At 40.0% G+C, this 25,709-nt stretch overlaps 3 protein-coding genes and 3 non-coding genes across 7 annotated transcripts; 5 read left to right on the forward strand and 1 right to left on the reverse strand.

The window, feature by feature from the left end:
* Window positions 1-1,105: 1,105 nt before the first annotated feature.
* On the forward strand, window positions 1,106-6,988 carry rnasekb (ribonuclease, RNase K b). Its single transcript, XM_088321594.1, has 3 exons — window positions 1,106-1,363; window positions 3,862-3,944; window positions 6,374-6,988. Exons 1-3 carry the CDS (start codon window positions 1,286-1,288, stop codon window positions 6,516-6,518), a joined length of 306 nt encoding a protein of 101 aa, XP_088177720.1. The 5' UTR covers window positions 1,106-1,285; the 3' UTR covers window positions 6,519-6,988.
* An 860-nt stretch (window positions 6,989-7,848) lies between these two features.
* bacc1 (BPTF associated chromatin complex component 1) lies at window positions 7,849-13,268 on the forward strand. The gene is made up of 6 exons (XM_088321000.1): window positions 7,849-8,228; window positions 9,185-9,279; window positions 9,341-9,442; window positions 11,362-11,585; window positions 12,868-12,957; window positions 13,060-13,268. Exons 1-6 carry the CDS (start codon window positions 8,208-8,210, stop codon window positions 13,122-13,124), a joined length of 597 nt encoding a protein of 198 aa, XP_088177126.1. The 5' UTR covers window positions 7,849-8,207; the 3' UTR covers window positions 13,125-13,268.
* On the reverse strand, window positions 13,212-22,486 carry LOC148349104 (uncharacterized). Of its 2 annotated transcripts, none has more exons than XM_088321002.1 (8): window positions 21,763-22,486; window positions 19,111-19,186; window positions 17,862-17,911; window positions 17,732-17,792; window positions 17,602-17,660; window positions 17,484-17,521; window positions 15,401-15,485; window positions 13,212-14,777 (listed from the first exon to the last, which is right to left on the reverse strand). In XM_088321002.1, exons 1-8 carry the CDS (start codon window positions 21,843-21,845, stop codon window positions 14,687-14,689), a joined length of 543 nt encoding a protein of 180 aa, XP_088177128.1. In that variant the 5' UTR covers window positions 21,846-22,486; the 3' UTR covers window positions 13,212-14,686. The 2 variants fall into 2 exon arrangements, with proteins under 2 accessions (XP_088177128.1, XP_088177127.1); XM_088321001.1 differs by having other exon boundaries at window positions 19,111-19,189; window positions 21,763-22,485.
* Window positions 22,487-24,463: 1,977 nt separating this feature from the next.
* On the forward strand, window positions 24,464-24,536 carry trnak-cuu (transfer RNA lysine (anticodon CUU)). Its single transcript has one exon. It is a non-coding gene; the product is annotated as a tRNA-Lys (tRNA).
* Window positions 24,537-24,809: 273 nt separating this feature from the next.
* On the forward strand, window positions 24,810-24,882 carry trnak-cuu (transfer RNA lysine (anticodon CUU)). The gene has a single exon. It is a non-coding gene; the product is annotated as a tRNA-Lys (tRNA).
* Window positions 24,883-25,500: 618 nt separating this feature from the next.
* Window positions 25,501-25,573, forward strand: trnak-cuu (transfer RNA lysine (anticodon CUU)). Its single transcript has one exon. It is a non-coding gene; the product is annotated as a tRNA-Lys (tRNA).
* The last annotated feature ends 136 nt before the right edge of the window (window positions 25,574-25,709 follow it).

A 25,709-nucleotide genomic window follows, 5' to 3' on the forward strand; every position in this document is an offset into this window, starting at 1 on the left:
AGTTGCAAATACATATTATACATGGTTACACATATTTACAAAGAAAGACGGTAGACAGAGAGAGTTTTCAAAGCTTTAATAATACCGGTGTAGGAATTAATGTTAGGAATTAAAATATTGTACCGTTTACCAAATTGTTCGAATTAGTTATCTGACTCCATTAACCAAACACAACCTGTATTCTCCTAACAATGCACGCTCATTTCTTGATGTGAAAGGATGGACAAGGATAGCTGACATTTTCACACGTGGTCAGATTTAATTTCTTAAATAATTTAGCTAAGCGAATTCCATCGAATATATGACCGAATTAGCGTCACTCGAGTCTCCGTCAAGCCTCCTCTCTCGATCTGCCTTTCTACTCCCGGTGCACCATTTTTTGCGCAAGCTGGTGTGCCGGCTCCTCCCATGGGCGTGCCAGGGAACCCCCCCACGTGGGCTCCATCATCTCGGCGAAGAGCGCCGTGATGTCTGGAATCAACCACAACAACTTCTCCAAACAATGCCTGCCGTCCTGCGCCAAGAGTCCTATTATCTACCGAACTAGACAAAACATTCCGCATTCGGATCAGCGTGACCTGTCATTGAACTTAAGCCTACTCTGTGAAAATCTTCATTGCACTCAATAAATGTAACTTGCATTCAATCGTATAAAATCTTTTATAGTCAAATGTATAAAATCCTTCACTGTATGAATCATTTCTAATTCACACACTAATGTTCTTTTTCTAGTTGTTTCTTCTAAATGTTAAAGGCTTGCTTCTATATAGGTGGGTGATAAAAAGGTGGCTTTAAAATAATTCCTGCAGCATTCAGTGTGGATAAGCCTCCCTCACGTCCTTTTCCTCACATAGTTAGTCTGTGCCTTGCCATAATTTTATCATTTAGATATTATTAAACGGTCAAGTGAACCCCTGTGTTTTTTTTTGTTTTTTGTTTTTTTGGCGTTCTGGGCTCGGGAAACAGGAGAGTTGCTTTATTTTCTTATTGTGTATGAACTGTTTTAATGCAGCGCTTTAAATGTAAAATTTGTATAAAAGGTGTTTAATACATACAATTGATTTGATGAAGCCACACTTCCCACCACTAGGTGACGGTAGTGTGCAAGCAACAACTCGTTTCTGCCGGAAGTGCCTCACGAAGATCAGCTGACAAGAAGGCATCGTCGGCCCGGCTGGCGTCCTTCCGTTCTTCCGTCCTTGGTGGCAAATTTGGCCTTCATTTTTCGTTGAGGGAACAAGAAAACACTCAGGTTTCATTTTCTCGGGATTGTTAACATCGAAAGATGCCGTCGTTGCTCTTCTGCGGGCCCAAAATGGCCGCGTGCGGGATCGTCATCAGCATCTGGGGTGTCATCATGCTGGTAACACAAGCTATTTTTATTGTTCTTAATTGTTGCGTTCGGAACCCGAACACGATAAATTAGAAGGAATTATCACTAATTCGATGATTTTTGTGAGTGTAAATATTGCTGGGTGGCAGAATGGAGTGTAATCACGTGATGCGGGTTTTTTTTTAGTCGTCATGTGACCTCAAAACTGGAAGTGCCGTATACAGTATGTACTGTAGTGTGTTATCTAGCGCCTTCTAGTGGTAAGAAATACTATTTATTCAAAAAAGAATATTGATTCAAATACAAAATACAATTTTCAAAGCTCATAAGAATTTGAACAAATAAGATTTTTTTATTTGTTCGAACGCAAAACATTTAGTAAAAAAAAATAATTTTTCAAGCATCATGATAAAAATGCTTCATTGGTGTAGCAGAAAAGTTCTTTGCATTTAGTAGTTATCGACTGAGGATCCTTTAAGTACTTTAAACATCCTTTTTATTTATTGTTGTCCATGTCCAACACTTTGGAGATGTTTTTCAGAAGAAAAAAATTCAACTGGACCAAAATGTGATTTAGAAATTGTGTGTTTTTTTTCCCGTTGTTTTTAACTACCGTAAATTCCGGACTATAAGCCGCTACTTTTTCCCCAAACTTTCAACCCTGCGGCTTATTCCGTGATTCGGCCAATTTATGTAATTCTTCTAACGGCCGCTAGTGGCGCTCGAGTGTTGCTACCATTAACTGCCCTGTCAAAGCTATATTATTATTATTATTATTATTATTATTATTAAAGCTTTGAAAACTCTCGATGTACCGTCTTTCTTTGTAAATATGTGTAACCCATGTATAATATGTATTTGCAACTGTATATTTTTGTAATGTATTTATTTTAGACACTTATTCTGATATGTTTTCCACGGATGAACAAAAAATAAGGGGCGGAACAAACGCGGGGTGCCGAGTTTAAGTGGGGACCGCTAAAGGTGAGGGACAGACAAGGAAAGAAGAGGGGGTAAAAAGATGGTTAAAGAAAAAGGAGTTGCGTGAGTAAATGTGTTTATCTGATATATTTTTCCCACCCTTACCTTTGGACATATACACTTTTTTCCTTGGATTACATTCAACGGGACCCGGACTCTGCAGGTCTGCATCAAACTTTAAGTACCGGTATCATTTTCCGTTCATTTTGCCGGCTGTGATTTTTGGACTGTGGACTTTAATGAAGGACATTTAGTTTCAATCGCGGGACTTGGAAGTCGGGTTTGGGTTAATTTTGTGTTTGTTTACATGTTTAAATGTGGGCGCATGCGGCTTAGATACAGGTGCGGCTTGTGTATGTACAAAATCAGTTTTCCTCTTAAAATGTGGTGGGTGCGGCTTATAATCAGGTGCGCTCTATAGTCCGGAATTTACGGTATATTGTGTTTCAAATGCGGGGTTTTAGCGACTTAGTCTTACATTTGAATTCAAAAGTATGATTCCATAATTGGAAAACACATCAGACACATACAAACTAAGGTATCTAAAAGCATTTCCATAATTAATAAAGCCAAATTCCTTTTAAACTATAATGCATTGTATTTATTGATCACTCGTTCTGCCATACTTAAAATATTGTGCAGAAGTCTGGGGCAATAATTACAAAAGTTCACTACAGCCCCTTTTTATCCTCCAAAAACGTGCAATTAGAACCATACACAGGGTAGGATATCGGAATCATACTAATATTTTATTCCTGCAGTCCAAATTATTGAAATTGGATGATTTAGTAAAAAAATTCTCTTCACAACTGCTATTTAAGGCCACCAAAAACACAGTGCCAGAAAACATCCAAAAAATATTCATTTGGAATGGGAAATTATAACTTAAGGGGCTGTAGTAAATTCAAAATCCCAAAGGTGAGAACCACCAGGAAAGGTACGTGTGTGTCTGTGTGTGGAGTCAAACTTTGACAAGACAAGATCAAACAATGTCTAACTATTCACGTGTTCACATATAAATACTAAAAAAACATTACTGCCAGAATACAGAGATGAAGAAAATGGAGTATGAGTGATACTAGAGATTGGAAATACTGCGTTTACAACTATAGTTAACCTTGTTGTTATTGTTACTAGGATTATATCATAACTGTTATTATTGCTATTGTTGTTATTATCATTGGTGTCATAATGATATTTAGTGACTAGTAGCATTATAGCGTTAATAGATTGGTATTCGATGATTAGTGTACAAAGTATGTGACTATTGTTATTATAATTATTGATATCTGACCAATGTAATATGTATATCCGTGAGACTTTGTTATATTAGACACAAGAGGAGCTATCTGTAAAATGTATTTAATAGGGAAGATGAAGGGGTAGGGAAAATAAGCGTCTGCTTCTTACTACCCCTTTTCGAACATGTTATGTTAACATTATTTTGTTGTTAGGACATTGTTTTTGTCCTGTTTTTATTTTATAATGTTGGAAATAAAGTTTTCATTCATTCATTCACGTTTTGTGGCTGTGTTTTTTTGTGTCAGGCGATGCTGGGAATCTTCTTCAGCGCCAAGTCGGCCGTGCTGATCGAGGATGTCCCGTTTACTGAGGAGGACATCCGCAACGAGTCAGTACTGCTTTTCTTTTTCTATTGGCTTGCTTCTCTTTCACCACTTCTTTCTTTAATAATTACAGTAGACCCCAGGGATACGACATTAACAAAAGGCAGAACTCGTCATATGCACAGTGTTTGAATTTTGTGTTTTTGGCGTGCTAACTAAGTGGCTGTTGATGTCATAAACAGGGTTCCTGTGGATCCTTGAAAAGTCTTAAAAAGCATTAAATTCATTTTTCTAAAAAAAAAACTAAAATAAATAAATAAAAAGAGGCCTTAATTGGCATTAAAATGTCTTAAATGTAAAGTCTTAAAAAGTGTGAACACATAAGATTTATATGTGTTTGAACTAAAAAGATTTAGTAAAAAAGTCATATTTAGTGATTCGTGATAAATCAATGTATGGTATCTATCAGTAGTTATCTGCCAGTTTTGACTGAGGACCCATGAAGTACTGTAAACATCCTTTAATTTAATGTTTTTTTGCATCTAAAACGATGGAGAAAGCTGTTTTTCAGATGGAAAGTTTTCAAATGGACCAAACTGTGATTCAAAAAAACAAATTAAAATAAATATTTGTCTAATATTGCCTGTAATCTATGTGGTGATTTTTGGTTTGTTTGTTTCAATTGTTCAGTTGTTGGTGATAGGAATGAGTGGAGAGGTGTTGTAAAAGGATAGTGGGATGGGCAGGGCACTTGTATGATGCGGCACTGGTAAACCAGTGAAAGCTGTCGGGCCCTGCTGGAGAACAGAAGAGTGTGTTGTGTCACCCTGACCCGAGTGCATACCTGTCAAGCTCCAGGGCTCCATGCCCTTACAAAATGTTGTATTTTCCCTTAAAAAATAATCTTACACCATATTTTTTTTCAAACGTGTTTATTTATGTAGTTTAACATGTTGTATTGTACATGTGTTTCGTTATATCATATATATATTGTTAATTAACATTTTGTTGTGAGATACTGAGTTGCTCAAAGAAAATGAGGTTTATTATAAAAAAAAAGTTCAAAAATGAAGTAGCTTGGACGTTCACTGTAGAAGGAAAACATACATGCAAATATAATTAAGTAGAAAAATACATTTTCTTATTCAAATTATTAATTCATTTTCTGCATTAAATAATGATTGGTAATATACTGATTAATGGGATAACCATAAACCTGTCTTTTTTTCAGTTTCTCCTTTTATACTTCCTTTTTTTTTTAACTTCTTTATACAACATAATAATTCCTAATATAATGCATCAAAGCGAGTGAGCCGTTTGAGAACCGGCTCTCTTTAATGAGTGGAGCCGAAAAAGCCGGTTCTCTAAAAAGAGACCGACTTCGTTTCACTACACAACTACCACATGAAATTCGATGTTGAATGATGCATGATGGGAAATTCCCAGGCGGCATGCGCACAGTAGCATCAAACCGCTCGCTTCGTTTGCAACGAAAAAAACGATACCGAGATAGAGGCTACCGCGGCAAACTCGTATGACTTGATTGATTTGTCATTTCGTGATAGTCGGTGTATACCGGATGGTACCCATCATTGACAAATTTGCGTTTTTCCGTACAGATTTTCCCCGTACGTCGGACACGCCTTAAATCGCATCATAAACGTACTTTGTGCCGCAAAAACGTACAAGTTGACAGGTATGCGAGCGACATGGCCGCTTTCTCGTGTCCCGTTTCATTTGGAGGGACGAAAGCATGACCAACTTAGGTGCCGAGGTTCCGAACTTGTTTGGGCATTTGGGTTGGCCACGGTCCACAAAATTTTGTGTGTGTTTTTTGCTGTTTTTTTTCCCCTTTATTATTTTCTTTGTTATTGTATGTTTTTGTCTTGCTGTCGGTCATCCCTCTTGAGGTGAATAAACAAGGTAGAAAGTTTCAATTGTGGGGTGTTTATGTCGACTTTCTCTTAAATTTGATTTCAAAGGGCACCAAAGAAGTCTTTAAAAAACCTTGAATTTAACTTGCTCTCAGCTGTAGGAACCCTAATAAAGTGGGGGAACTGGTGTAAAGATGCGCCCCGGGGGGTCTACAGAAAATATATTAGCAACGGGATGAAACTGACCAGCTCGGTGGCCTTGGGGGAATGGCGCCCGCCCCGAGACTGGGAGGTTGAGGTTCAAGCCTCGGCCGAGTCATACCTAAGACTTAAAACATTGGTACCCGTTGCCTCCCTGCTTGGCGTTCAGCATTGGGGTTGGAATTGGGGGGTCACTTATTGTCACCTAACACCTCAGTTGGGTTGAGCGAGGTGGCTGGGAATCCCCTCCTCTGAATCAATCTCCCAAAAAAAGTCAGAAAGGACTCTAGCCACCCCCCACTAGGGGGATAAGGCTGTGGTGTGTATATATATATATATATATATATATATATATGAAACTTAATGTGTTCTAGTCAATTCCTCCTTAAAATGTGGTCTTTTTGTGTATGTCCCCACAGTCAACACCCTCCTCAGAACATCTACGGCCTGTACAGCCAAGTGGGCATCAACTGTTTCATCGCGGCCGGTGTTTACGTGGTGGTAGGCGCCGTGTCGCTCTGCCAAGTCCGACTCAACAAGCGACAGGAATACATGGTGACATAAGTTTGCCCCCGAAACGGCCATTGGCTAGAGGAAGCAAGATATTCTATTTATTTTATGTTGACTGTTTCTGTTCATTCTACCATTCCGGTGTTGTGATATTGTCTCTAACTAGGGCCGCACGATTTTGGAAATTAATTGAGATTTTTCGGACCAGTATTGCAATCCCGTTGTGATTTTTGTGCTAGTTTTGGTTGTGAGTACCGAACCCTCCTGTTGTTGGGTCAAAATGACCTGCCTTTGTGTTGTTAAAAACCCAGAAAATCCCCTAAAATGATATTTTATTTAACTTTAATTGTTATTTTCTTAGATTGGTCCCAACAGTAGAAAAAAATGAAATTTTGTTTTCATTCAAATGACAAAAAAATGTCATTTAAATGAAGTCAACACGAAGGTTAATCATATTGACACGCGTTATTAAGAAAACAACGCCCTCTTCTTTTGTGCTTTGTTAAGGTTTCCGTCTGCTCAAACAAGCCTCGCTGTGGTAACACAATCGCAATATCGATTAGATTTCGGTTCATCGTGCAGCCCTATCTCTTACCCTATGCCGCATGTCGAATCATGTGATGTGAAGTGTGGTTGTTAAAATACAATCCAGGATGTAAATGTGTGTGTTTTTGCGTGGATACATGTTTTAGCAGCAAATTCTGTAAATTATGGACGATTCTTCTGACTCCATCAATGTCACACAGTGGGAACAAAAATAAATCTTGTGATTGAGTCAATTGTCTGTGTGGATTTGACTTTTTGTCTGTGAACGTCTGCAGGGTTGGAAAGGTGACTTTAAAAATGTTTTCCGATACTGTTACTAGTTACCTGTTGTTGGGAATTAAATATTAAAATGTACCGTTTACCAAATTTTTTTGAATTAGTTATCTGACTCCATTAACCGAACACAACCTACATTCACCCAACGATTTATGCTATTTTGTGATAGTCGGTGTATACCGGATGGTACCCATAATTGACAATTTGGCGTTTTTCCGTACATATTTTCTTGTACTTCGTACACGTCTTAAAATAAATAATAAACGTACTTTGTACGGCAAAGACGTTCAGGTTGACAGGTATGTGATCCTTATTTATCAAAAATATGCCTGAAATTTGATTACGCCTTTTTTTATAACTGTAACGGAATACGATTGGGTTGTTTTTTTCAAGCTAATTACGAAATCCCGTTACATGTATTCTCCTCAAACCTGACCGTCTGTTTTTTTTGTTTGTTTGTTTTTTAGAAAACAAATAGTTTGCTGTGTCCTTCTCAACGACCAATCAAAAACGCTCTATAAAAAAGACCCACCTTTTCCGGGTTAGAAAAAACAACAGCCAATAGCGTTGACTCCTTTGGAATCTACCCCAAATGCCGCCTTGTTTCGTTTTTACTTTTTACTTTCTTTGCTAGTTTGGCCAGAATTGAGCCAATAATTTAGATAGCTTTCAACCATAGTTCGTGTGTATTTTCTATTTATCTCAGGAGCGTAACCATTATGAAAACTCAAATGAGCGCCAGCTAAAAACAAGGCTAACAACAGATAGCTAGCTAGCAGGCTAACAACAGATAGCTAGCTAGCAGGCTAACAACAGATAGCTTGCTAGCTAGCTAGCGGCGACTAGCATTAGCTTATGTTTATGTTTGCATTGACGAAAAGAAAGTCGGCCACAGGAAGAAGCCGCTGAATTTTGGGAGAAATGACGTCTGCTTCTGCCAAGGTAATGGGGATCTTCTTCGGTTGGCTGTTCTTCGGAAAACTTGGCTCCATTTATTTCACGGTTGTCAACAAAAGAGCTTTTGCATCTTAGATGGGCACCAAGTGTCTGATCCCAATTGTAGTTTTGCATAAAAAGTTCAATTTAACGACTGGCGATAAACGGGAGCATTTGCATGCATCATATTTAATAAGTCAAGACACATGTATTTGCATAGCCCATAATCACAAAAAGTCTCAAGGGCTGCACAGGCCACAATTACAACATCCCCTGATCTGAAACCTTCATGTGGGCAAGGAAAACCTTAAAACCTTAGCAAAGAGGTAATCTCCCTTCAAGGATGATCAGGCGGCAATATATTTTGCATTGGGTAGCAATACACAAAAAATAGTCAACATCAGCAATAAACATTGGTAATAACTAAAACTGATCAAGAAGTACAAGACTGCGACAACCCAGCTTCCCATCTTACCCAGTTGGTCACTGATGACATGTTACAGGTCCAGGTTTTAGTGCTCATCCAGGTTTGTCCTTCTCCCTCACTCCGCCACCAGCCAGAAAGGACAGGAAAACATAAGTATAAGGTCACCATCAATCATAGGCTATTCAATTTAAGGGCATCTTAATCCTTTTTATGAGCAAGCTATAGTAACACCATTATTTAATCCCAATTTGTATCAATGAATCTAAAAACATCCGACTTTAATCCCTTTTTAACCACATTAAACACTCATAGCTTGTGTAAATTGTAGCTACACTTTGTGTTTCCTTTCCTGCTTTAATGCCACGAGTCAGTACTATCGTTTAATCAGCTTCAGGTTTGAGGTAATTCAAACATTTTAATCCATACTGTTGATTTTTCAAATTTTTACTTTATTAATCGCATGAATTTGAACAAAGTTTCTCTGTTTTTTATGACTGCTTTACAAAATAATGCATGATTCGTGCTGTGCCCTCAGGTAGGCGAGATCTTTTCAGCTGCTGGTGCCGCATTCAGCAAATTGGGCGAGCTGACTATGCAGCTGCACCCGGTGTCCGACAGCAGCCCTGCTGGGTGAGATCCTCCGCAAGTACACTAAATTAAGCGAAGGTTGCTAAGTACTTTTGTGTTTTAGAGCTAAATGGACAGAGACTGAGATCGAGATGTTGCGCTTGGCCGTACGGCGCTTCGGCGACGACCTCAACAGCATCAGCAGCGTGATTAAGGATCGCACCGTGTATGTACACATGTGTCTCTTTTACACTTGCGTTCCATTTGCAAGTTTGGACTGGTCTTAATTGTCATTGATTAAACAAAACAATGCTCATTGTTTATGAGATTAGACGTGGCACTCCAGGATTTAATTAAACACTTGTAGTCAAAATAAGAAAAGAATGAGATATTAGGATAAGGCAATATTTGACAATGTAGTGCTTGTAGACAGGCCTAAGTAGCAAGTGCATTATAAAATAGTTGATTAAAAATTGTGTCATAAGTTTTATAAATGTATGTTATTAAATGGGTATTGGTTATTTGTTGTATAGTTTCCCTAAGCAACCAATTATTTGTTTATAAAAGAATAGAATAAAGTGCCACTATTTTTGTTGCTGTTATATTTTACATTGTGATTCTTACCACAATAATTGTTATAGCCTTTCCAGCACAGTAAAGAGAATGTTGGGATAAATACGTATGGTAGCCTAGCCTAGGTTGTTAGCGCATCAGAAAACAGTGCAACGAAAACATTCCAATTAAATTAGCAACAACACTCTGTAAGAAAAAAGAATAAAGGAATATAATGGGAATGCTTCTTTTTTCAATGGCTGGATATTTTTTTACTGGTTACTTATTTTTAGTTACAAAATTCCTGCGGATCCTTGAAAAGTCCTAAAACACATTGAATTCATTATTCTCTTGGCATTAAAATGTCTTAAATCCAGTTTTCGAAAATTTTGAAACTATGAACACATTAATAATATTTCTATTTGTTTGAATTAAAAAGACTTCGTAACTTATCTTAATTGTCTTTTTTAGTAATTACCGATTGACTTTGGTGTAAACATCGCGTGACCACAATAACGAAACTATCAAATCGGTGATGTTGTTTCAGTCAGGCCGTTCGGTGTTTTTCGGGTCTTAGGTCTACCCACAATACACACAGAGACGTTTACTTTAGGCCACTGGAAAGTGTACATTTAATGATACATTTTCTGCCATGGCTAAAAGCTGTGTTAGGTAATGTGTATGAGGCCTGATGTATTGTGGTCAAGAAATATATTTGTTTTTGTTTGTTTCAACTCTTTGTTTTTTGTCTTAAATTTAATTTAAATTTGTCTTAAAGTTTGGTCTTTAATTTGATTTCAAAAAGCATTTAAAAAAACTCTTAAAAAGTCTTGAATTTAACTTGCCTTAAGCTGTAGTGACCCCGAGTTAAGAAGTTATTACCCAAGTTTTAGTATAATAAGATCATTTTTAAATAAACAAACCATTTAAAAATGATTATTTTGGAGATAGAAGGTCCTGAGGATTTGCTTTTGAGGTTGAAAATAATAATTCACATTTTGTTGTACCATGAGATACCTTTCCATTAACAGAATAATAATTATATCTACAATATGATGATTTAAAAGAATATAATAAAATAGGATTCTTTATTGTCAATTATTCCAATGTCGTTGACATTGTTTAAAACAAGATCCGACGTTGATCTCAGGTACAAACAAGTAATAAAGTACTTTAAAAGTGAAACAAATAGAAAGAAATATTAGGATTGATGCAAAATATTTCCACAGTAGTGGTTGTAGACCGGCCTAAATTGTACATCAGAAAATGGTGCAATGACAGTAGCGGCAACATTGTGAAAAAGTAGGGATTAAGAAATAAAGAAAAAAATGTTACCAGTTTTGTGCGGTTTTTCAGGGCACTGCTGGCTCTGGCCTGTTGGTCTTTGTTTGAAGTTACCTGTTGTGTTGTCTGCCAGAAGGTGAAAGGTAATGGTCGAGGTGAGAGGATTCCTGTAATGTTGTCAGCTTTGCTGCAGTAGCGTGATCCGGCAATGTCCTCCAGACTAGGCAGAGTGCAGCTGATGAATTTCTGGGCTATGTTGATGCCTCTCTTTAAGGTTCTCATGTCTTTTGCGTTCTTGTGTCCCGGCAGTGCTCAGATTAAGAGCACGGTCAAAAGGAAGCTCTACGAGGACAGCAGAGTGCCCCTGGCTGTCGACTCGCCCAAAAAGGGCACCAAGAAGGCCCCTGCACCAGCCCCTGCTGTGTCGTCCACCGCCGCCCCTACTGTCGCATCCGCCCCGCAGGCCGTGGCGGCCGCAGGAATGCAGAGCTCCGCCTCCCTGGCTCCGCCCATTAAAAAGCAGAAGACTGCAGGTGCGACCCGGTGTTTCCCATACATTTTTGTTCATCCCTGGTAGGTGGACAGTCCAGATAGGGTCCGGGGGCAGAAGAAAATGTTGTACAAATTCAATTAGAACGCATCGATCTGGTGCATTTTTAGTGCTAAATCGAAAAGGTGGATCTATGCTGTGCCCTTGTAAACTACTGAATTACAAATACACTAGTTGTAAAAATAAAAGATTTAGCAAACAAGTCACTATCACAAAGCATGGTATATGAGGCAGAAGTTGAAAAATATGCTCGTTATCATAATAAAGCTAAAAATAACTAAAATGGTCTGCAATTATATAGCGCCTTTCAAGAAAATGAAGACCTCCCAAAGCGCTTTACGATGTGCTTCACATTTCTCCCTTTTACACACTAACTTACCGCCAGTCATGCTAGGCAACTACCTGCTATCGGGGGCATTAGGGATTCAAGGACACTTCGACATTTAACACAGAGAAGCCGGGAATCGAACCTGCAACCTCTTGATCCCAAAACCAGCTCTTCACCTCCAGAGCTAATGCCGCCCTGATGCGGTCATTTTATATTTTAAGCTATCGAATCAGTGAGTAAATAGACCAAATCACCAAGATGAATTTAAAATTTATTTAAAGGTGATACTCATACTGGTGATTTGTTAACTTACAGTATTAAATATCGGTACAGTGTCTTTTGTGATTGCTGCTATGACAGAATGCTGATTCTTCTATGGTTTACAAGAGGTTATTGCAACATTTTAACTCTCTGTTGAAAACACCGGCAATGTGACGAGGCACTGAAGAGGTTTTCCGCTCTAAATCCTTTATTCTGATCGCCGACAGTTAAATTTTGGGGAAAACGTGCTGGCTCATCAATGTCACATTTTACCCAGCCGTCCAATCACAGTGCAGGCGGGACAAGTCAAAAACCATAACAGCTGTATATCATCGCGGAGCCCCCTTACCAAGATTCCTTCTGACTGACAGTTATATAGCACAAATACACACCATGGGGTTTACCATCATTTATATAATGAGACATTTTCATTTTACTTTTATTAACTTTGCATTTAAATAAATTTGAAAATGTTATATTTTTAACTGAACTAGATTATGAGACTCTGGCGGGACTAAAAACAACCCTGGCCAGAATCTTCCCATTAGGTGATTCCTACCGAAATACACTCAGCATGTCCTTTGGTTTCGTAAATGAAAAATGTAGAAGTCGCACAAGACATGTTAACGGGTCGGCAGAGGTTTCCAAAGTCTGAGTCTGTTCCTTTTTTTTTTAGACGTGACTCTGAGTGCGCTCAACGACTCGGACGTCAACAGCGACCTGGTAGACATGGACGGGCTCGGGAAGAAGCTCAACTTTGACCAAGGTTAGCTTTTGCTTTCGAGCCATTCGCCTTCATCAAAAATTAATCTAACCGTGCCTCAAGAATGTTTAAAAAAAAATGACCATGTTTGGCACTTGTCTGCAGAAAATCTCAACCTGGACTCCAGCCTCATCATCAACCCCGGAGATTTGCCTCTGCTTTCCCGCTGATCGGCAGTTTTCGCAACCCGGACTAGTAAGGAAAACACTTAACTCGCTCACAAGACGCTCTAGAGTGACAAAAGGCAAAACATGAAATCCTCCAGACCTTGTTTTATTTTCACAAGTGTGCATAAAATATTTCAGTCAACACAAGGAAAGTTTTCTTCTTTTTGCTCTGCGCTTGCGTCTTTTCAGTCATTTCTTCTCAGCAACTTGTTCACCACGTTGCCGCGGCAACATGGAGGAAAAGATGCTCTCGTCTTTGGCTCAAAACTGGCCTCTGCTAAAATGTTGTACTTCAATAATGAGGCGGCATTGGAAAAAAAAAAGATACAATATGTTGTACATAATCATGAAGACCAAAAGTTTTAAACCCTGATATGATTGTCAAAAATCTGACCCAAGGGAAGAAGAATACATCAAAATACGGCTGGCTTATTTTGGCAGGTGGGGGTGTTTCTTTGGAAAAGTAAAGTGTCTTTTTATATACATGTTCAAAAATAATTTAATAATGGCTCATTGAATTTCGACTTTGGCTAAATAACTAGAGAAAAATGCTAATGGCATGTTAATCCCCCCCAAAAATATGTTTCTTTTTTCTAAAAATCTAAATTTGATAATTATTCTTTAAGGTACTCCTTTTGAGCTATTTAAAACTAATTTTAAAAGGGACAGTGTGTATTTTTTTGTCCACTAGATGTCACTGTTTTTGTAATGCAACCTAAAACGAGTGCTAAAAATCACAAGGATACTGCTGGAAGTGTGAATTTCCCTATGAGGATGAATAAAGTATCCATCTATCTACAAGGAAAGATACAAACTATGGAGACTTGAAGTGGACAAAACGCATCAATTCACTTTTCTTTATTGTAGTCTTTTCCTAAAAAACCAAGCGCACCTAAAATGCAAAATGTACTATACCATTTAGAATGTTTTATGTATGAATATGTTCTTATTTTATGAGAAAAGACTGTTTAAATATCTTAAAACTAGAAAAATACTCTGAAAATAACCCCCTTTTCTGCCCAATTGCACGATTTTGAGCTTTTTGGGTATCTGTAGCAGCAAGATGGAGGACAATCATGTCAGCTCCCTTTACGTCAGGCTCATGTTATGTAAAATAAATGCTAATTATTCGATCTACGAGTATTTAAAAAAAAAAAAATTCATGTATTTTTGCTTGTTCTTTAAACCAATTTTACTATATTTTAATAATACACACTGTCCCTTGAACAAACACACTGGATCTCAAACAATTGCTATAGTTTGACAATTTAAAAAAAGGAAAGTGCTGGTGACGATGCAGACAATGGAGAGCGTCCCCTTGGGTGCTTGTTGCTATGACGACCAAACTCCGAAGGTCAAAGCATCTCTGTGGAGAGTTTCAGAAAGTTCCAAATAAAAACTCCACTTGAATGAAGTTTCCTACTTGAAATATGATTCCACAGTAGTTTTTAATCCCAGTCAAGATGGCGGCGAGTTCTAAGGCACTTTCAGGTTGGCTCCGCCTCCACAAACTTATCTGGTCCAGCCCCACATTATCTCCTCTAGACAGAAGGGCGGGGCGTATATCAATAAGGCGGGTGGGCGGTGAATGGTGAAAAAGTGGGCGGAGATGATGGGGGACCTCCTTGGCTGGGCGTGGAATCTGCTGCCGAGGCGCTGTGGGCAGGGACGAGAAACCGATTACGTCTTCTTTTTTTTTTTTTTTTTTTATAACCACAGTGGGGGTATCAAACATGTGACCCGCAGGCCGGATCACAGATGTGCAAGAGAAAACAAGCTGCGGTTTTAAATGTGTTCTTGGTGCTGCCAAAGCCAGGCGCCACTCGCAAAGCAACCGGAGCTAGATTTCACTTTTTCTTTGTCTATTTTTGCTTTCTCTCTTTCACTGTCTTTTTCTTGTCTTTCTCTCCTTATCTCTTTTTTCCTTTTGCTTTTCTCTTTCTTATTTATTTTCTTTTTTTCTCTTTATCTCTTTCCTTCTCTCCACTTTCTGTCTCTCATTCCTTTTTTATCATTCTCTTCTTTTTTTTGCTCTGTCCCTCCCTCCTTTTCTATCTCTCTCACCCTCCCTGTCTCCTTTTGCTCTTTCGCTCTCCTTTTATATATCTCTCTTTGTCTTTATTTATTCTTCCCTCTATAGCTTTATCTTTCTTCCGCCCTCTCTCTTTAATTCATTAGTCCAGCTCTTGTAAGAATGTTTTTTTTTTTTTTTTTACCATGCGGCCCCGAGCTAAAATGAGTTAGACATCGCAGGTCACCAGTGTGTGTTCCTAGCTCACCTGAGATCATATCTACTGTGGTGGGTGGGGTCTAATACTCCGGTCACAAAAAGCTTCTTCGGGGGACCGTCTGAATCCGCCCCTCCTGAGAGTGAAAATATAACAACAACAAATATCACATTGGCTTGGAACTTTCACTGCTCTCGTAACTGATTTTTATACCACTGTAGTGCTTGTACAGTATTCCCTCGCTGTATCGCGGTGTGCTTTTTGTTCACTGTTGAGACACTTTATAATGAAAACCAACAGAAAAAAACCCTAGCCGAGCACCTAGAGCAATTTGATTGGCTAATTCATCCGGATTCTTCTCATGTGACATTTTTGCAACAGATCTCTGGTCGCGACTTTTTTTGAAACCATTACGCCAAAAATGACGGTCAAAATAGGTCAACGATCTTGAGTAACTTCCAGAGAGAGACAAATTTTACGTAATATTTGTTGATATGGGACAAAACATTTGGTTTGATGGCTTTGAGTCAAAAAGAGTTCTGAGCCCTGCGCTAAAGAAGGTAAAACCAGTTTTCGATAAGGTCCACATGATGGTGACCAAATGGCATCTGAAGAAAAAAGATGGTATCTTGAAATCATTCTGCCCCTTTAGTGCAAGATTGTTTTTAAAATTATAATTTAATAGTACAGAAGTTATCTGTGAAAAATAAACGTTTATAAAGTAGAGTACTTGTATTTGTTAAAAGGAGGCTCGAGCCTGTAAATAGGGGTTTGTATAGAGTGAAATAAGTAAAACTAAAAGCAAAACATGAGCAGTCTCTAAGATTGAATGTACTCTTCTTCGGAGCAATCAATATCATTAAAATGAGTCCAAATTTGGCTCATTTTTCTACTTTGTATACATACATTACTTTCTTGTATTGAACAACTATTCCCTGTATGCACATTCGTCGAATACGTAAAAGGTCCCCGGTTCGGGACTGGGTGGAAACATGCTGGCCTGGAGAGGCATGGGTGTCACCAGGCTGTACTTCCCCAAGACACCCCACAGGAAATGCTGCCCCTACACCCCTATTGGTTAAAGGAACCAACCATAGAGTACCGTAAATTCCGGACTATAAGCCGCTACTTTTTTCCCTAACTTTCAACCCTGCGGCTTATTCAGTGATGCGGCCAATTTATGTAATTTTTCTAACGGCCGCCGGCGGCGCTCGAGTGTTGCTACCATTAACTGCCCAGTCACAGGCACCGTTTGGGATGAAAGTTTTATTATTATTATTATTAAAGCTTTGAAAACTGTCGGTGTGCCGTCTTTCTTTGTAAATATGTGTAACCCATGTATATTATGTATTTGCAACTGTATAATTTTTGTAATGTATTTATTTGTATTTATTTTAGACACTTATTCTGATATGTTTTGCACAGGTGAATGAAAAAGGAGGGGCGAAACAAACGTGGGGTGACGGGTTTAAGGGGGACCGCTTAAGGTGAGGAACAGACAAAAAGAGGGGGTAAAAAGTTGGTTAAAGAAAAACGCATTGCGTGAGTAAATGTGTTCGTCTGATATATTTTTTCCACCCTTACCTTTGGAAATATACACTTTTTCCTTGGATTACTTTCAACGGGACCCGGACTCTGCAGGTCTGCATCAAACCTTAAGTACCGGTATCATTTTCCGTTCATTTTGCCGGCTGTGATTTTTGGACTGTGGACTTTAATGAAGGACATTTAGTTTCAATCGCGGGACTTCAAGTCGGGTTTGGGTTAATTTTGTGCTTGTGTTACATTTTTTAATGTGGGCGCATGCGGCTTATATACAGGTGCGGCTTGTGTATGTACGAAATTGGTTTTCCTCTTAAAATGTGGTGGGTGCGGCTTATAATCAGGTGCGCTCTATAGTCCGGAGTTTACGGTATTAATAAATAAAAGTGTCTACTTTGTGGAGTTTGACAATCGCAAGTTTTTGGGGGGAACGCAACTCCTGCGGAAATCGAGGGATTACTGTCGATCAAGAATCTGAAAATGTGTTTTCCTGAGTGTTGTCATAACTTGCAGCTAACAGAAGCTAAAGCTAGCAAGTCAACAACGAAATGTGTATAATTTTTGGGTGATTGATAGAAAACAATAAGAGAACCTTTCCGCTTGAGCTGCATCAGAGCGCCGATCGTGGCTCTGCAAGGTGGAGACAAACAAGGACGTTTTGTGAATTTCGAAAAGAAAGGAAGACACCCGAGGCGACGAGCGACTCGTACCTCCTGGCCGGACTCGGCGAGGAGTTTGGCGTGGTGCCGCTTTCGGTCCAACCGAAGCACTAAGGGGGACACGGAACACAAAAATGACGCCAGTGTACAAAAACGCCGGCGGAACAGAAAAGGGAAGCACCTCGGCCGGCGGGTGCCGTTGCCGCAGGCTGCCGGGCGGAGACGGAAGCTGAGCGGAAACCCTGCGAGTCAAACGGGAAATGTGAGTGAGGGTCGGGAAAGCGGGCCGAGTCCGAGAGCAGCCTTGCCACCTGGTTCTGTGCGACGGGTTTCCTTGTAGCGAAGCCTCCATGTTGTCCCCCTGCACACACGTACATTATGACTGCAATGCAGGGACGCAAAATTCTAATCAAACCTAAAATCATCTTTGACCGAACATCATACGATCCGTTTATCGTTACGGTCAAACGGGACCAATGTTCCCTGTAATTTTCCACGGGCCTGAGCGTTCACACAAAGTCGGTGAGCAACCATAATCCCAAGTGTGGCAAGATAATTCATTATCAAACATGTCCAAAACTTGACATTTTGCTGAGTTTCCAGCAATGCAAAATTATTTTTCACTTTTGAATGAATTGACTCATGTAAGATTGCAAAAGTTGCAGGGCCTACAAACGTCATTTGTTTTTACAATTCTTTCACAAGATTTCCATTTCTTTTATTCCTGGTATCTTTTGTCGCACAATACTAACATTTTTGGGGGCTTATTTAGTCAGTTGCACGATACAAAACTGTATTTAATTACATTTTTTAGTGGAAGTACAATTTTAGCAACAAGATTAACTTGATGTAATTGGAAATTATTTGAATGCAACACAAACTTTTTCCAATTTTTCCCTGTTTTTTTCTTCCTTTTTTTAATTCCTTTTAAAAAAAGTGTTTATTTTTTCCGAGCTGTTACTTTTTTCTTGCTTTTTTGTTCTTTATTACCTTTTTTCCCTTTATTTGCTTCTTTCTTTTCTTCTGGCTTTTTTCAGAATTTTTCCTGCTTTTTTTCCTCTTTGTCTCCTTTTGTTTCTTTTTTTCTCAGCTTTTCACTACTTTTTCCTTTTGGTATTTTTTGTACTATTTCCTACCCTTCCTATAAGTCATTTTGTGCACAATTTTACATATTTGGTCGAGTATGGATTAAAGAAGCAAAAACAACCTGAAGAGCCGTTTGGGACCCAAAAGAGCTGGTTCTTTTTAGTGAGCTGAGCCGAAGAAGCCGGTTCTCGAAAAACTACTGACTTTGCTCAACTTCATTCTACTTTGACATCGACTTCCAAATACCGCATTTAGAACACAGCGTCAGGGGAACCTGTGTTTTTTTACCTTCATGCACTGTAACTTTGACTTAATTCGGTTATTAATAAGCAATTTTGAGCCCTCATTTTTGTGAGCTGGCTAGATTTTCTTGTGGGCAGAAAAGTTCTGGGTAGTGCGCAATTGCAATAGAGGGAACATTGAAGGGGACACTTCCTTTTCGTCCCGCGTCATCGTTTTATCAGTGAGACTGACCTGAGACAGGTAACTGCAGTTGACGGATAGTCGCCTTGGTTGCGGTGAGAAGACGGGACTGCACACGATTGCCCGCCTACTGATGGGCGAGAAGACCACAATTCGTCGGTTAGAAGACCTCGAACGCTGATCTGAGCTAGTTTGGACATTGACGTCGGAGGCTAGGCTAGCGTTAAACTAAAGGAAACCACAAAGTCATGTTAGACTTAAAGTCTGGAGCTAACTTGGGAGAGTGAAAACCATTTGAAGTTGTGTTTAGACTTGCAAACACATTGTTACGCATACTTTAGAACAGGGGTAGGAAACCTATGGCTCGGGAGCCGTACATGGCTCTTTACATGAGTACATTCGGCTCCGAAATAAAATGTAACATTTGCACGTCTCCCTGTGGCGTTCCAAAGTCAAGTGATTTCATCCCGATTTTGGTCCATATAAAGCCGAAGCAACTTAATGCAGAAGTTCCATAAGAAACCATTTAAACTGATGAATAAAAACGCTGGCAAATGACTTTGATTGGGTGAGCAGTAGAGGTGGGCGGATCCCTGCACACAGCGCAAGGCACTTCCTTCTCTCTCTCGCGCGCTGAGTGCAGTCTACACCCAAAGTCAATGTGACGGTATGCTTATCGTTTGCAGTAATTTGTGACATTTTTACAAAAGAACTTTGCATGCACATTGGTTTGAAACCGTTAAGGACAAATTTCATGGAAAAAAATTGCCTCAACACTCTTAACTGAAGGTGGAAGACAAATTGTAAATGGCATATTTACATTGATTTGGGACACAGGATTTGGCATTATTATCATTTCATACATTTGATTAAATCATCAAATGACACACAGTGAAATAAAATGTGCTGAAGAATTAGCTTTTGTCTAGAGAGCGTGTTTGGCAGTATTTTCAATTTTGTCTGAAAATATATGATGTGGATCTCACAATTTTTTTTTAAAACATTTTTTGCTTTTATGGCTCTTTCGGTCAAAAAGGTTCCCGACCCCTGCTTTAGAAGTTTAGACGGGCTTTTGATGACTTTATACAAAAAAACGTTGCGGGTAATTAATAAGTTGGATCCAAATTTCATGAAAAAGGACAAGTTGTTATCCAATCCTGGGGATTACCCTGCAATTTCATACCCGTCGAGTTCACGATATTTGGTTATGAAATTGCAGGTAAACGCCAGTTCTATGACAACTTGTCGATTTTCATATAAAGATTCATGTTGTTAATTACCCTCAGCTTTTCCCTGTATCTAGTCTGGGAAACCCCATCTAAACTTGTCAAATACGAGGATCTATTTATATTTAAGTCTTCAACTCTCGCTCATAACGCAATACGGCGGCCACTTAAAAAGTCACGTGACCTGGGAAGCGTGCAGCTAGTTCCCAATTTGTAGTTTTGTATGAACATTTCGGGTTTATATTATTATAACTAGTGGTAAACTGTGGTTTGCATCTTAGATAAGCGGAAAATTACGAATTGCAATCGTAGTTTGGCATACAAAGTTCAATTTGCATCACGGTGAACAGAGAGTTGAATTCATATTATTGAAACTAGAAAGATTGCATTAGCATGTATCATATTTGTTAGCAAGAGAAACTAATCTCAATTTTTGTTGTCAATCTGACCACCAATTTGAATTGTTTAAAGCAAATTTTACAATTGTTGCATGTGCAAATTGTATATCAACGAAATGTTTTCCATGCTTGCCTTAAATAAATAATACTGTTTAACTCTGTGTCAGACTTTTCTCTCCAATGGGAAGTACGCGTGCTAGCTGATATTTTCCATTTTCAACTCATTTATGAAGGCCTACGGTAAATTTAGGTTCTAAGGGTACTGTATTTAGACATAAGGCACATCAAAAGAAAGCTTCAACCCCTCATCTTTCATTCGAAGAGAAAAAGTATATGTTTAGCTTTTACCATTGTTTAGTAAACAACAGTCCAACATTGCCAAATTGAAAATACTTGTTTCCAAGTACACGAAGAAAATATTGCAAGAATACTGAACTTATGTATGAACTTTTCAGTGCCCGATGTTTCCTGTGACGTGATCACACGCATTTCCGTCACTTGGGTTGCCCACAAACTCGATAGAGGAAGCCAAGCAACACAAGGAAGTGGAGGCTCCTCAATGTGTGGAAAAAGATCTGATTCAAGCCACTTGTGCCATCTAGTGGTTAGCTATCATACTGGAATTATTCCCAAAGGCTTGATATTTACTCAACAGCAATAATTCAATAAACCCCCAAAAAGTTTATTTTATGGCCCTTTGGGACAATGCATCTGAAAATGTATACGTTATGGCACAAAAGTTATTAATCAGTAACCAGCTTTGAGAAATTCAAATTACACTTTAAAATCTATACTGTCGATTTTCCAAATGTTAACTTATCAAATTAATTGGAAATAATTGTAAAGGGATCACATTGAACGTCAAGTTTGAATAAAAATACAAGATAAAGTCCAAATATTAAGATAAAGGGATGGGCTCTACCATGCTATACTTGCTTAAGACACACCGCAGGAAATGGTGCTCTTACGACCCTAGTGGATTTAGGATCCAACCAACCACCCAATTTTTCATAAAAGACGGGAAAAAAATGTAACGCTGGTCACGATCATCGTTCCTTTGAGCTTGCAGTGCCACTGACCTGACATTGGTAATCATGGGGGCGCTGATGGACCTCCGTAAAGCTCCTGCGCCTGCGCACTGGTCCACTTCCATCCGCTCCATCGCGGGCCCGAACCCGACGCTTGGCGGCCGATGCGCGAAGCCTCCCAAGCGGCCGGGAAGCTCTACTCGAGCCCGCTAGAAGCCTGACCCGCAGGCCTCGCTGGCTTCCTCCGTTCACAACTTCAAGTCGCCGGTTGAACGCCGGTTCAAACGGCGACGCGCCCCCCTCTCCTTACCGCATGCCCTACCCCCTTTACCCCCAAGCAAACGATCCTAACAAAAACTAGACGGGTGGATTCTGGTTCCGGGCGTCCAAAAACCCAAAACGACTGACGCTTCGGAATCCAGAAGACGCCAACATAAAAATATGGCGATTCGATCAAACAACAGAGCGTTAGTCCCGTCAGGTCCAAAAGTTTCAACTTTGTCCTGCAGTCCTCACACTTTCCCCACTTTTTTTGGAGGGGAAGGAGGGCGACTGACCGCTATGTCGACTTGGGGTTCTTCAAGGCGTCGCGAACCGGACTAGGGCCGCCATTACTATATGCCCTTGCAAAATCCAGATCTTGTAGTTTAGTGAAATCGGCCCCGTTTAGCGACTTTCATGCAATACTTATGAAATAAAAGGGGGTCGGGGGTGAAAAAACAAAACAACTACTAAAGCAAGCTACTAACGCCCTCTTGCGGGTTTATGGGAGAGCTGCAGGATGAGAATGATGTTCCGTGCAAGAACAAAACGGCTTTATCGACCAGCTCTTTTAAGTGAGCGATGGGAACAGTAAGGAGCCGACTCCCTTTGAAACGCTCTCTAGTCGCCTCCCGTTCTCGCTCTTTATTGTCTCTGTGTGTGTTTCTTGTCTTGTTCGCTCTTTCTTGTTTCATACTCTCTCTCTCTCTCTCTCTCTCTCTCTCTCTCTCTCTCTCTCTCTCTCCATATCTCTCTATTTCCCCTCCTTCTCCCTCCCTATGCCTTTCTCTCATCCTCTCTTTCTCTATCCGTTTACTCCCTTTTCTTTCTACTATCCCCTCTTACTCTTTTCTTTCTTACTCCTCTTGTCTTCTCTGTTTCTGTTTCTCCCTTTCTTTCTCTCATATATTCTCTTGCCCTCCCTTCCCCTCCCTCTTTTTCTCTGTACCTCTTTCTGTTCTCTCTTTTCTTGTCGTTCTTTCACCACTACTATTTTTTACTACCCCCCATCTCTTTTTTTCTCTTTTTTCCTCTCCTGAAGGTACTTTTGACTAATCGATATGAGCGCCGCCATCTCTGTGTTGTTTGATTGGTATAAACAAACTGAAATATTAAATTAGTTAACGGTTATCTAATTTAAACTATCAGTACACGGTTAATAATGTGTACTGTATATTGAAGCAATGGTAAAATGATAGATAGATACTTTATTCATCCCTGTAAGGAAATTCACACTTCCAGCAGTCTACCCTGTTGTTTATTAACAAATTAACATGATGCCCTAGGGGTGCTTGTTGCGGAGTGGATGACGTCACACGCTAGTCCAAAAGTTCGACATCCTGCGGCAGATGGAAATCTTTTCTTGTGTCCAGGGATACACCACCTCGCGTTAGCGAGTCCGCCTCCTCTCCGATTCCCCCCGGCTTTTGTGTCTCTGTTTAGCGGCGTTGAAGCCGGATTGCTCCGGGTAGCTCCGGGTGGCTACACGTTAGCGTCCGGAATGCTAAACGTGAGCCACGTTTCCGCAAAACACAGCAACTGCACTCCCTGTGCGCTTCGATGTTTTCCACCAGCACTCATTGGTTTTATTTGGTCGTGAGTTCGCATTTACCATGATTACGAAAAGTACCGAAGACTTATAACGCCGCTAGCCGCTTAGCTTCCACCATAGGCCCCCTCATCACGCCGACACGAGAATTCGTCAGGGCAGGGAGTTGACTCCTCGAATAAACGCATTTTTGTGCGCTAAAACCCATGTCCATAGGATAGAAAGTCATCCAAAGTGTAGTTGTCAAACGGGAAGAAAAACACCGAAGATAGGAGCAGACAATAAAACAATAAATCACAAAAAGTGAGAGATAACAGGGCAGCTGCTGGAAAAGGCAGCCGCTCGCTGGTAAATGGTAAATAGTATAATGGTAAATGGTCTGAATTTCTATAGAGCTTTTCAAGTCAATGAAGACCTCCCACAGCGCTTTACAATGTGCTTCACACTTACCCATTCACACACACACTCACACACCAATAGCGGCCATGCAGCCATGCAAGGCGCCTACCTGCTTATTGGGGGCATTAGGGATTCAGTCAAGTATGTTATTATATACGAGCATAATGCATTTTCAAAATCAATTAATTGGCACATAATGGTTCGTTGATATTAGTAAGATAAGTAAGAAAATCTGCAAAACATTTTGGGAGCCGAAATAGCCGACCTACTTTACGTGAGCCGAGCCGAAAGAGCCAGTTCTCTAAAAAGAGCCGGAATTCTCATTACTATAAGACCAGCCATGGAACGTTTGACGCATTCACTCGTAAAAAAAATGGGGGGCGGGGGGTTGCGAAAAGTACATATATGTGACAAAATGTTCGGTTTAATTGTTGTGCTTAAATTATATAATGTCCTAAAGCTGTGTTTCACAAATATATTAGTGTTAATTTTAGGCCAGTAAATGACTTCGTGGCCGTTTTTATTTGATTGGATTTGCGAAGTGCCCGGCTAGCTCAGTCGGTAGAGCATGAGACTCTTAATCTCAGGGTCGTGGGTTCGAGCCCCACGTTGGGCGCAAAATTTTCCGTTTAATTACTATGCTTAAATTATATACAGTGGGACCTCGGTTATCGCGGTTTATGGGGACCAAAACCACCCGCGAAAAGTGAAAATCTGCGAAATAGCGACGCCCCTTCAAAAATGCTTAAAAAAAAAGTTATTTCATATTATTATTATTATTTTTTAGGCCCGCGAAGCTCTGAATCCGCGAACGTCGAAGCGTGAAGTAGCGAGGTCCCACTTTAATGTCCTAAAGCTCTGTTTCTCAAATGTACCCGTGATTGTGAGTGCCCGGCTAGCTCAGTCGGTAGAGCATGAGACTCTTAATCTCAGGGTCGTGGGTTCGAGCCCCACGTTGGGCGCAAAATTTTCCGTTTACTTACTATGCTTAAATTATATACAGTGGGACCTCGGTTATCGCGGTTTATGGGGACCAAAACCACCCGCGAAAAGTGAAAATCTGCGAAATAGCGACGCCCCATCAAAAATGCTTCAAAAAAAAGTTATTTCATATTATTATTATTATTTTTTTTTAGGCCCGCGAAGCTCTGAATCCGCGAACGTCGAAGCGTGAAGTATCGAGGTCCCCCTGTAATGTCTAAAGCTGTGATTCTCAAATGTACCTGTTCTCCGGAGTGCCCGGCTAGATCAGTCGGTAGAGCATGAGACTCTTAATCTCAGGGTCGTGGGTCCGAGCCCCACGTTGGGCGCAAAATTTTCCGTTTAATTACTATGCTTAAATTATATACAGTGGGACCTCGGTTATCGCGGTTTATGGGGACCAAAACCACCCGCGAAAAGTGAAAATCTGCGAAATAGCGACGCCCCTTCAAAAATGCCTAAAAAAAGTTATTTCATATTACTATTATTATTTTTTAGGCCCGCGAAGCTCTGAATCCGCGAACGTCGAAGCGTGAAGTAGCGAGGTCCCACTGTAATGTCTAAAGCTGTGATTCTCAAATGTACCTGTGTTCCGGAGTGCCCGGCTGGCTCAGTCGGTAGAGCATGAGACTCTTAATCTCAGGGTTGTGGGTTCGAGCCCCACGTTGGGCGGTCCATTTTTCCCCTCTGGTGAGGTAAGGTAAGAGGTTTCGAACGTTAGGAAGAGAAAACGTAATATCACTTGTCCCCACTCTGGACAAGCAGTCCACATAGATGGATGGGTGGAAATATTTTCAACATGCTCAAA

This window comes from Urocampus carinirostris, chromosome 17 (genome assembly GCF_059441175.1).
Source record: "Urocampus carinirostris isolate Australia breed hairy pipefish chromosome 17, RoL_Ucar_1.0, whole genome shotgun sequence".
Lineage (NCBI taxonomy): Eukaryota > Metazoa > Chordata > Actinopteri > Syngnathiformes > Syngnathidae > Urocampus > Urocampus carinirostris.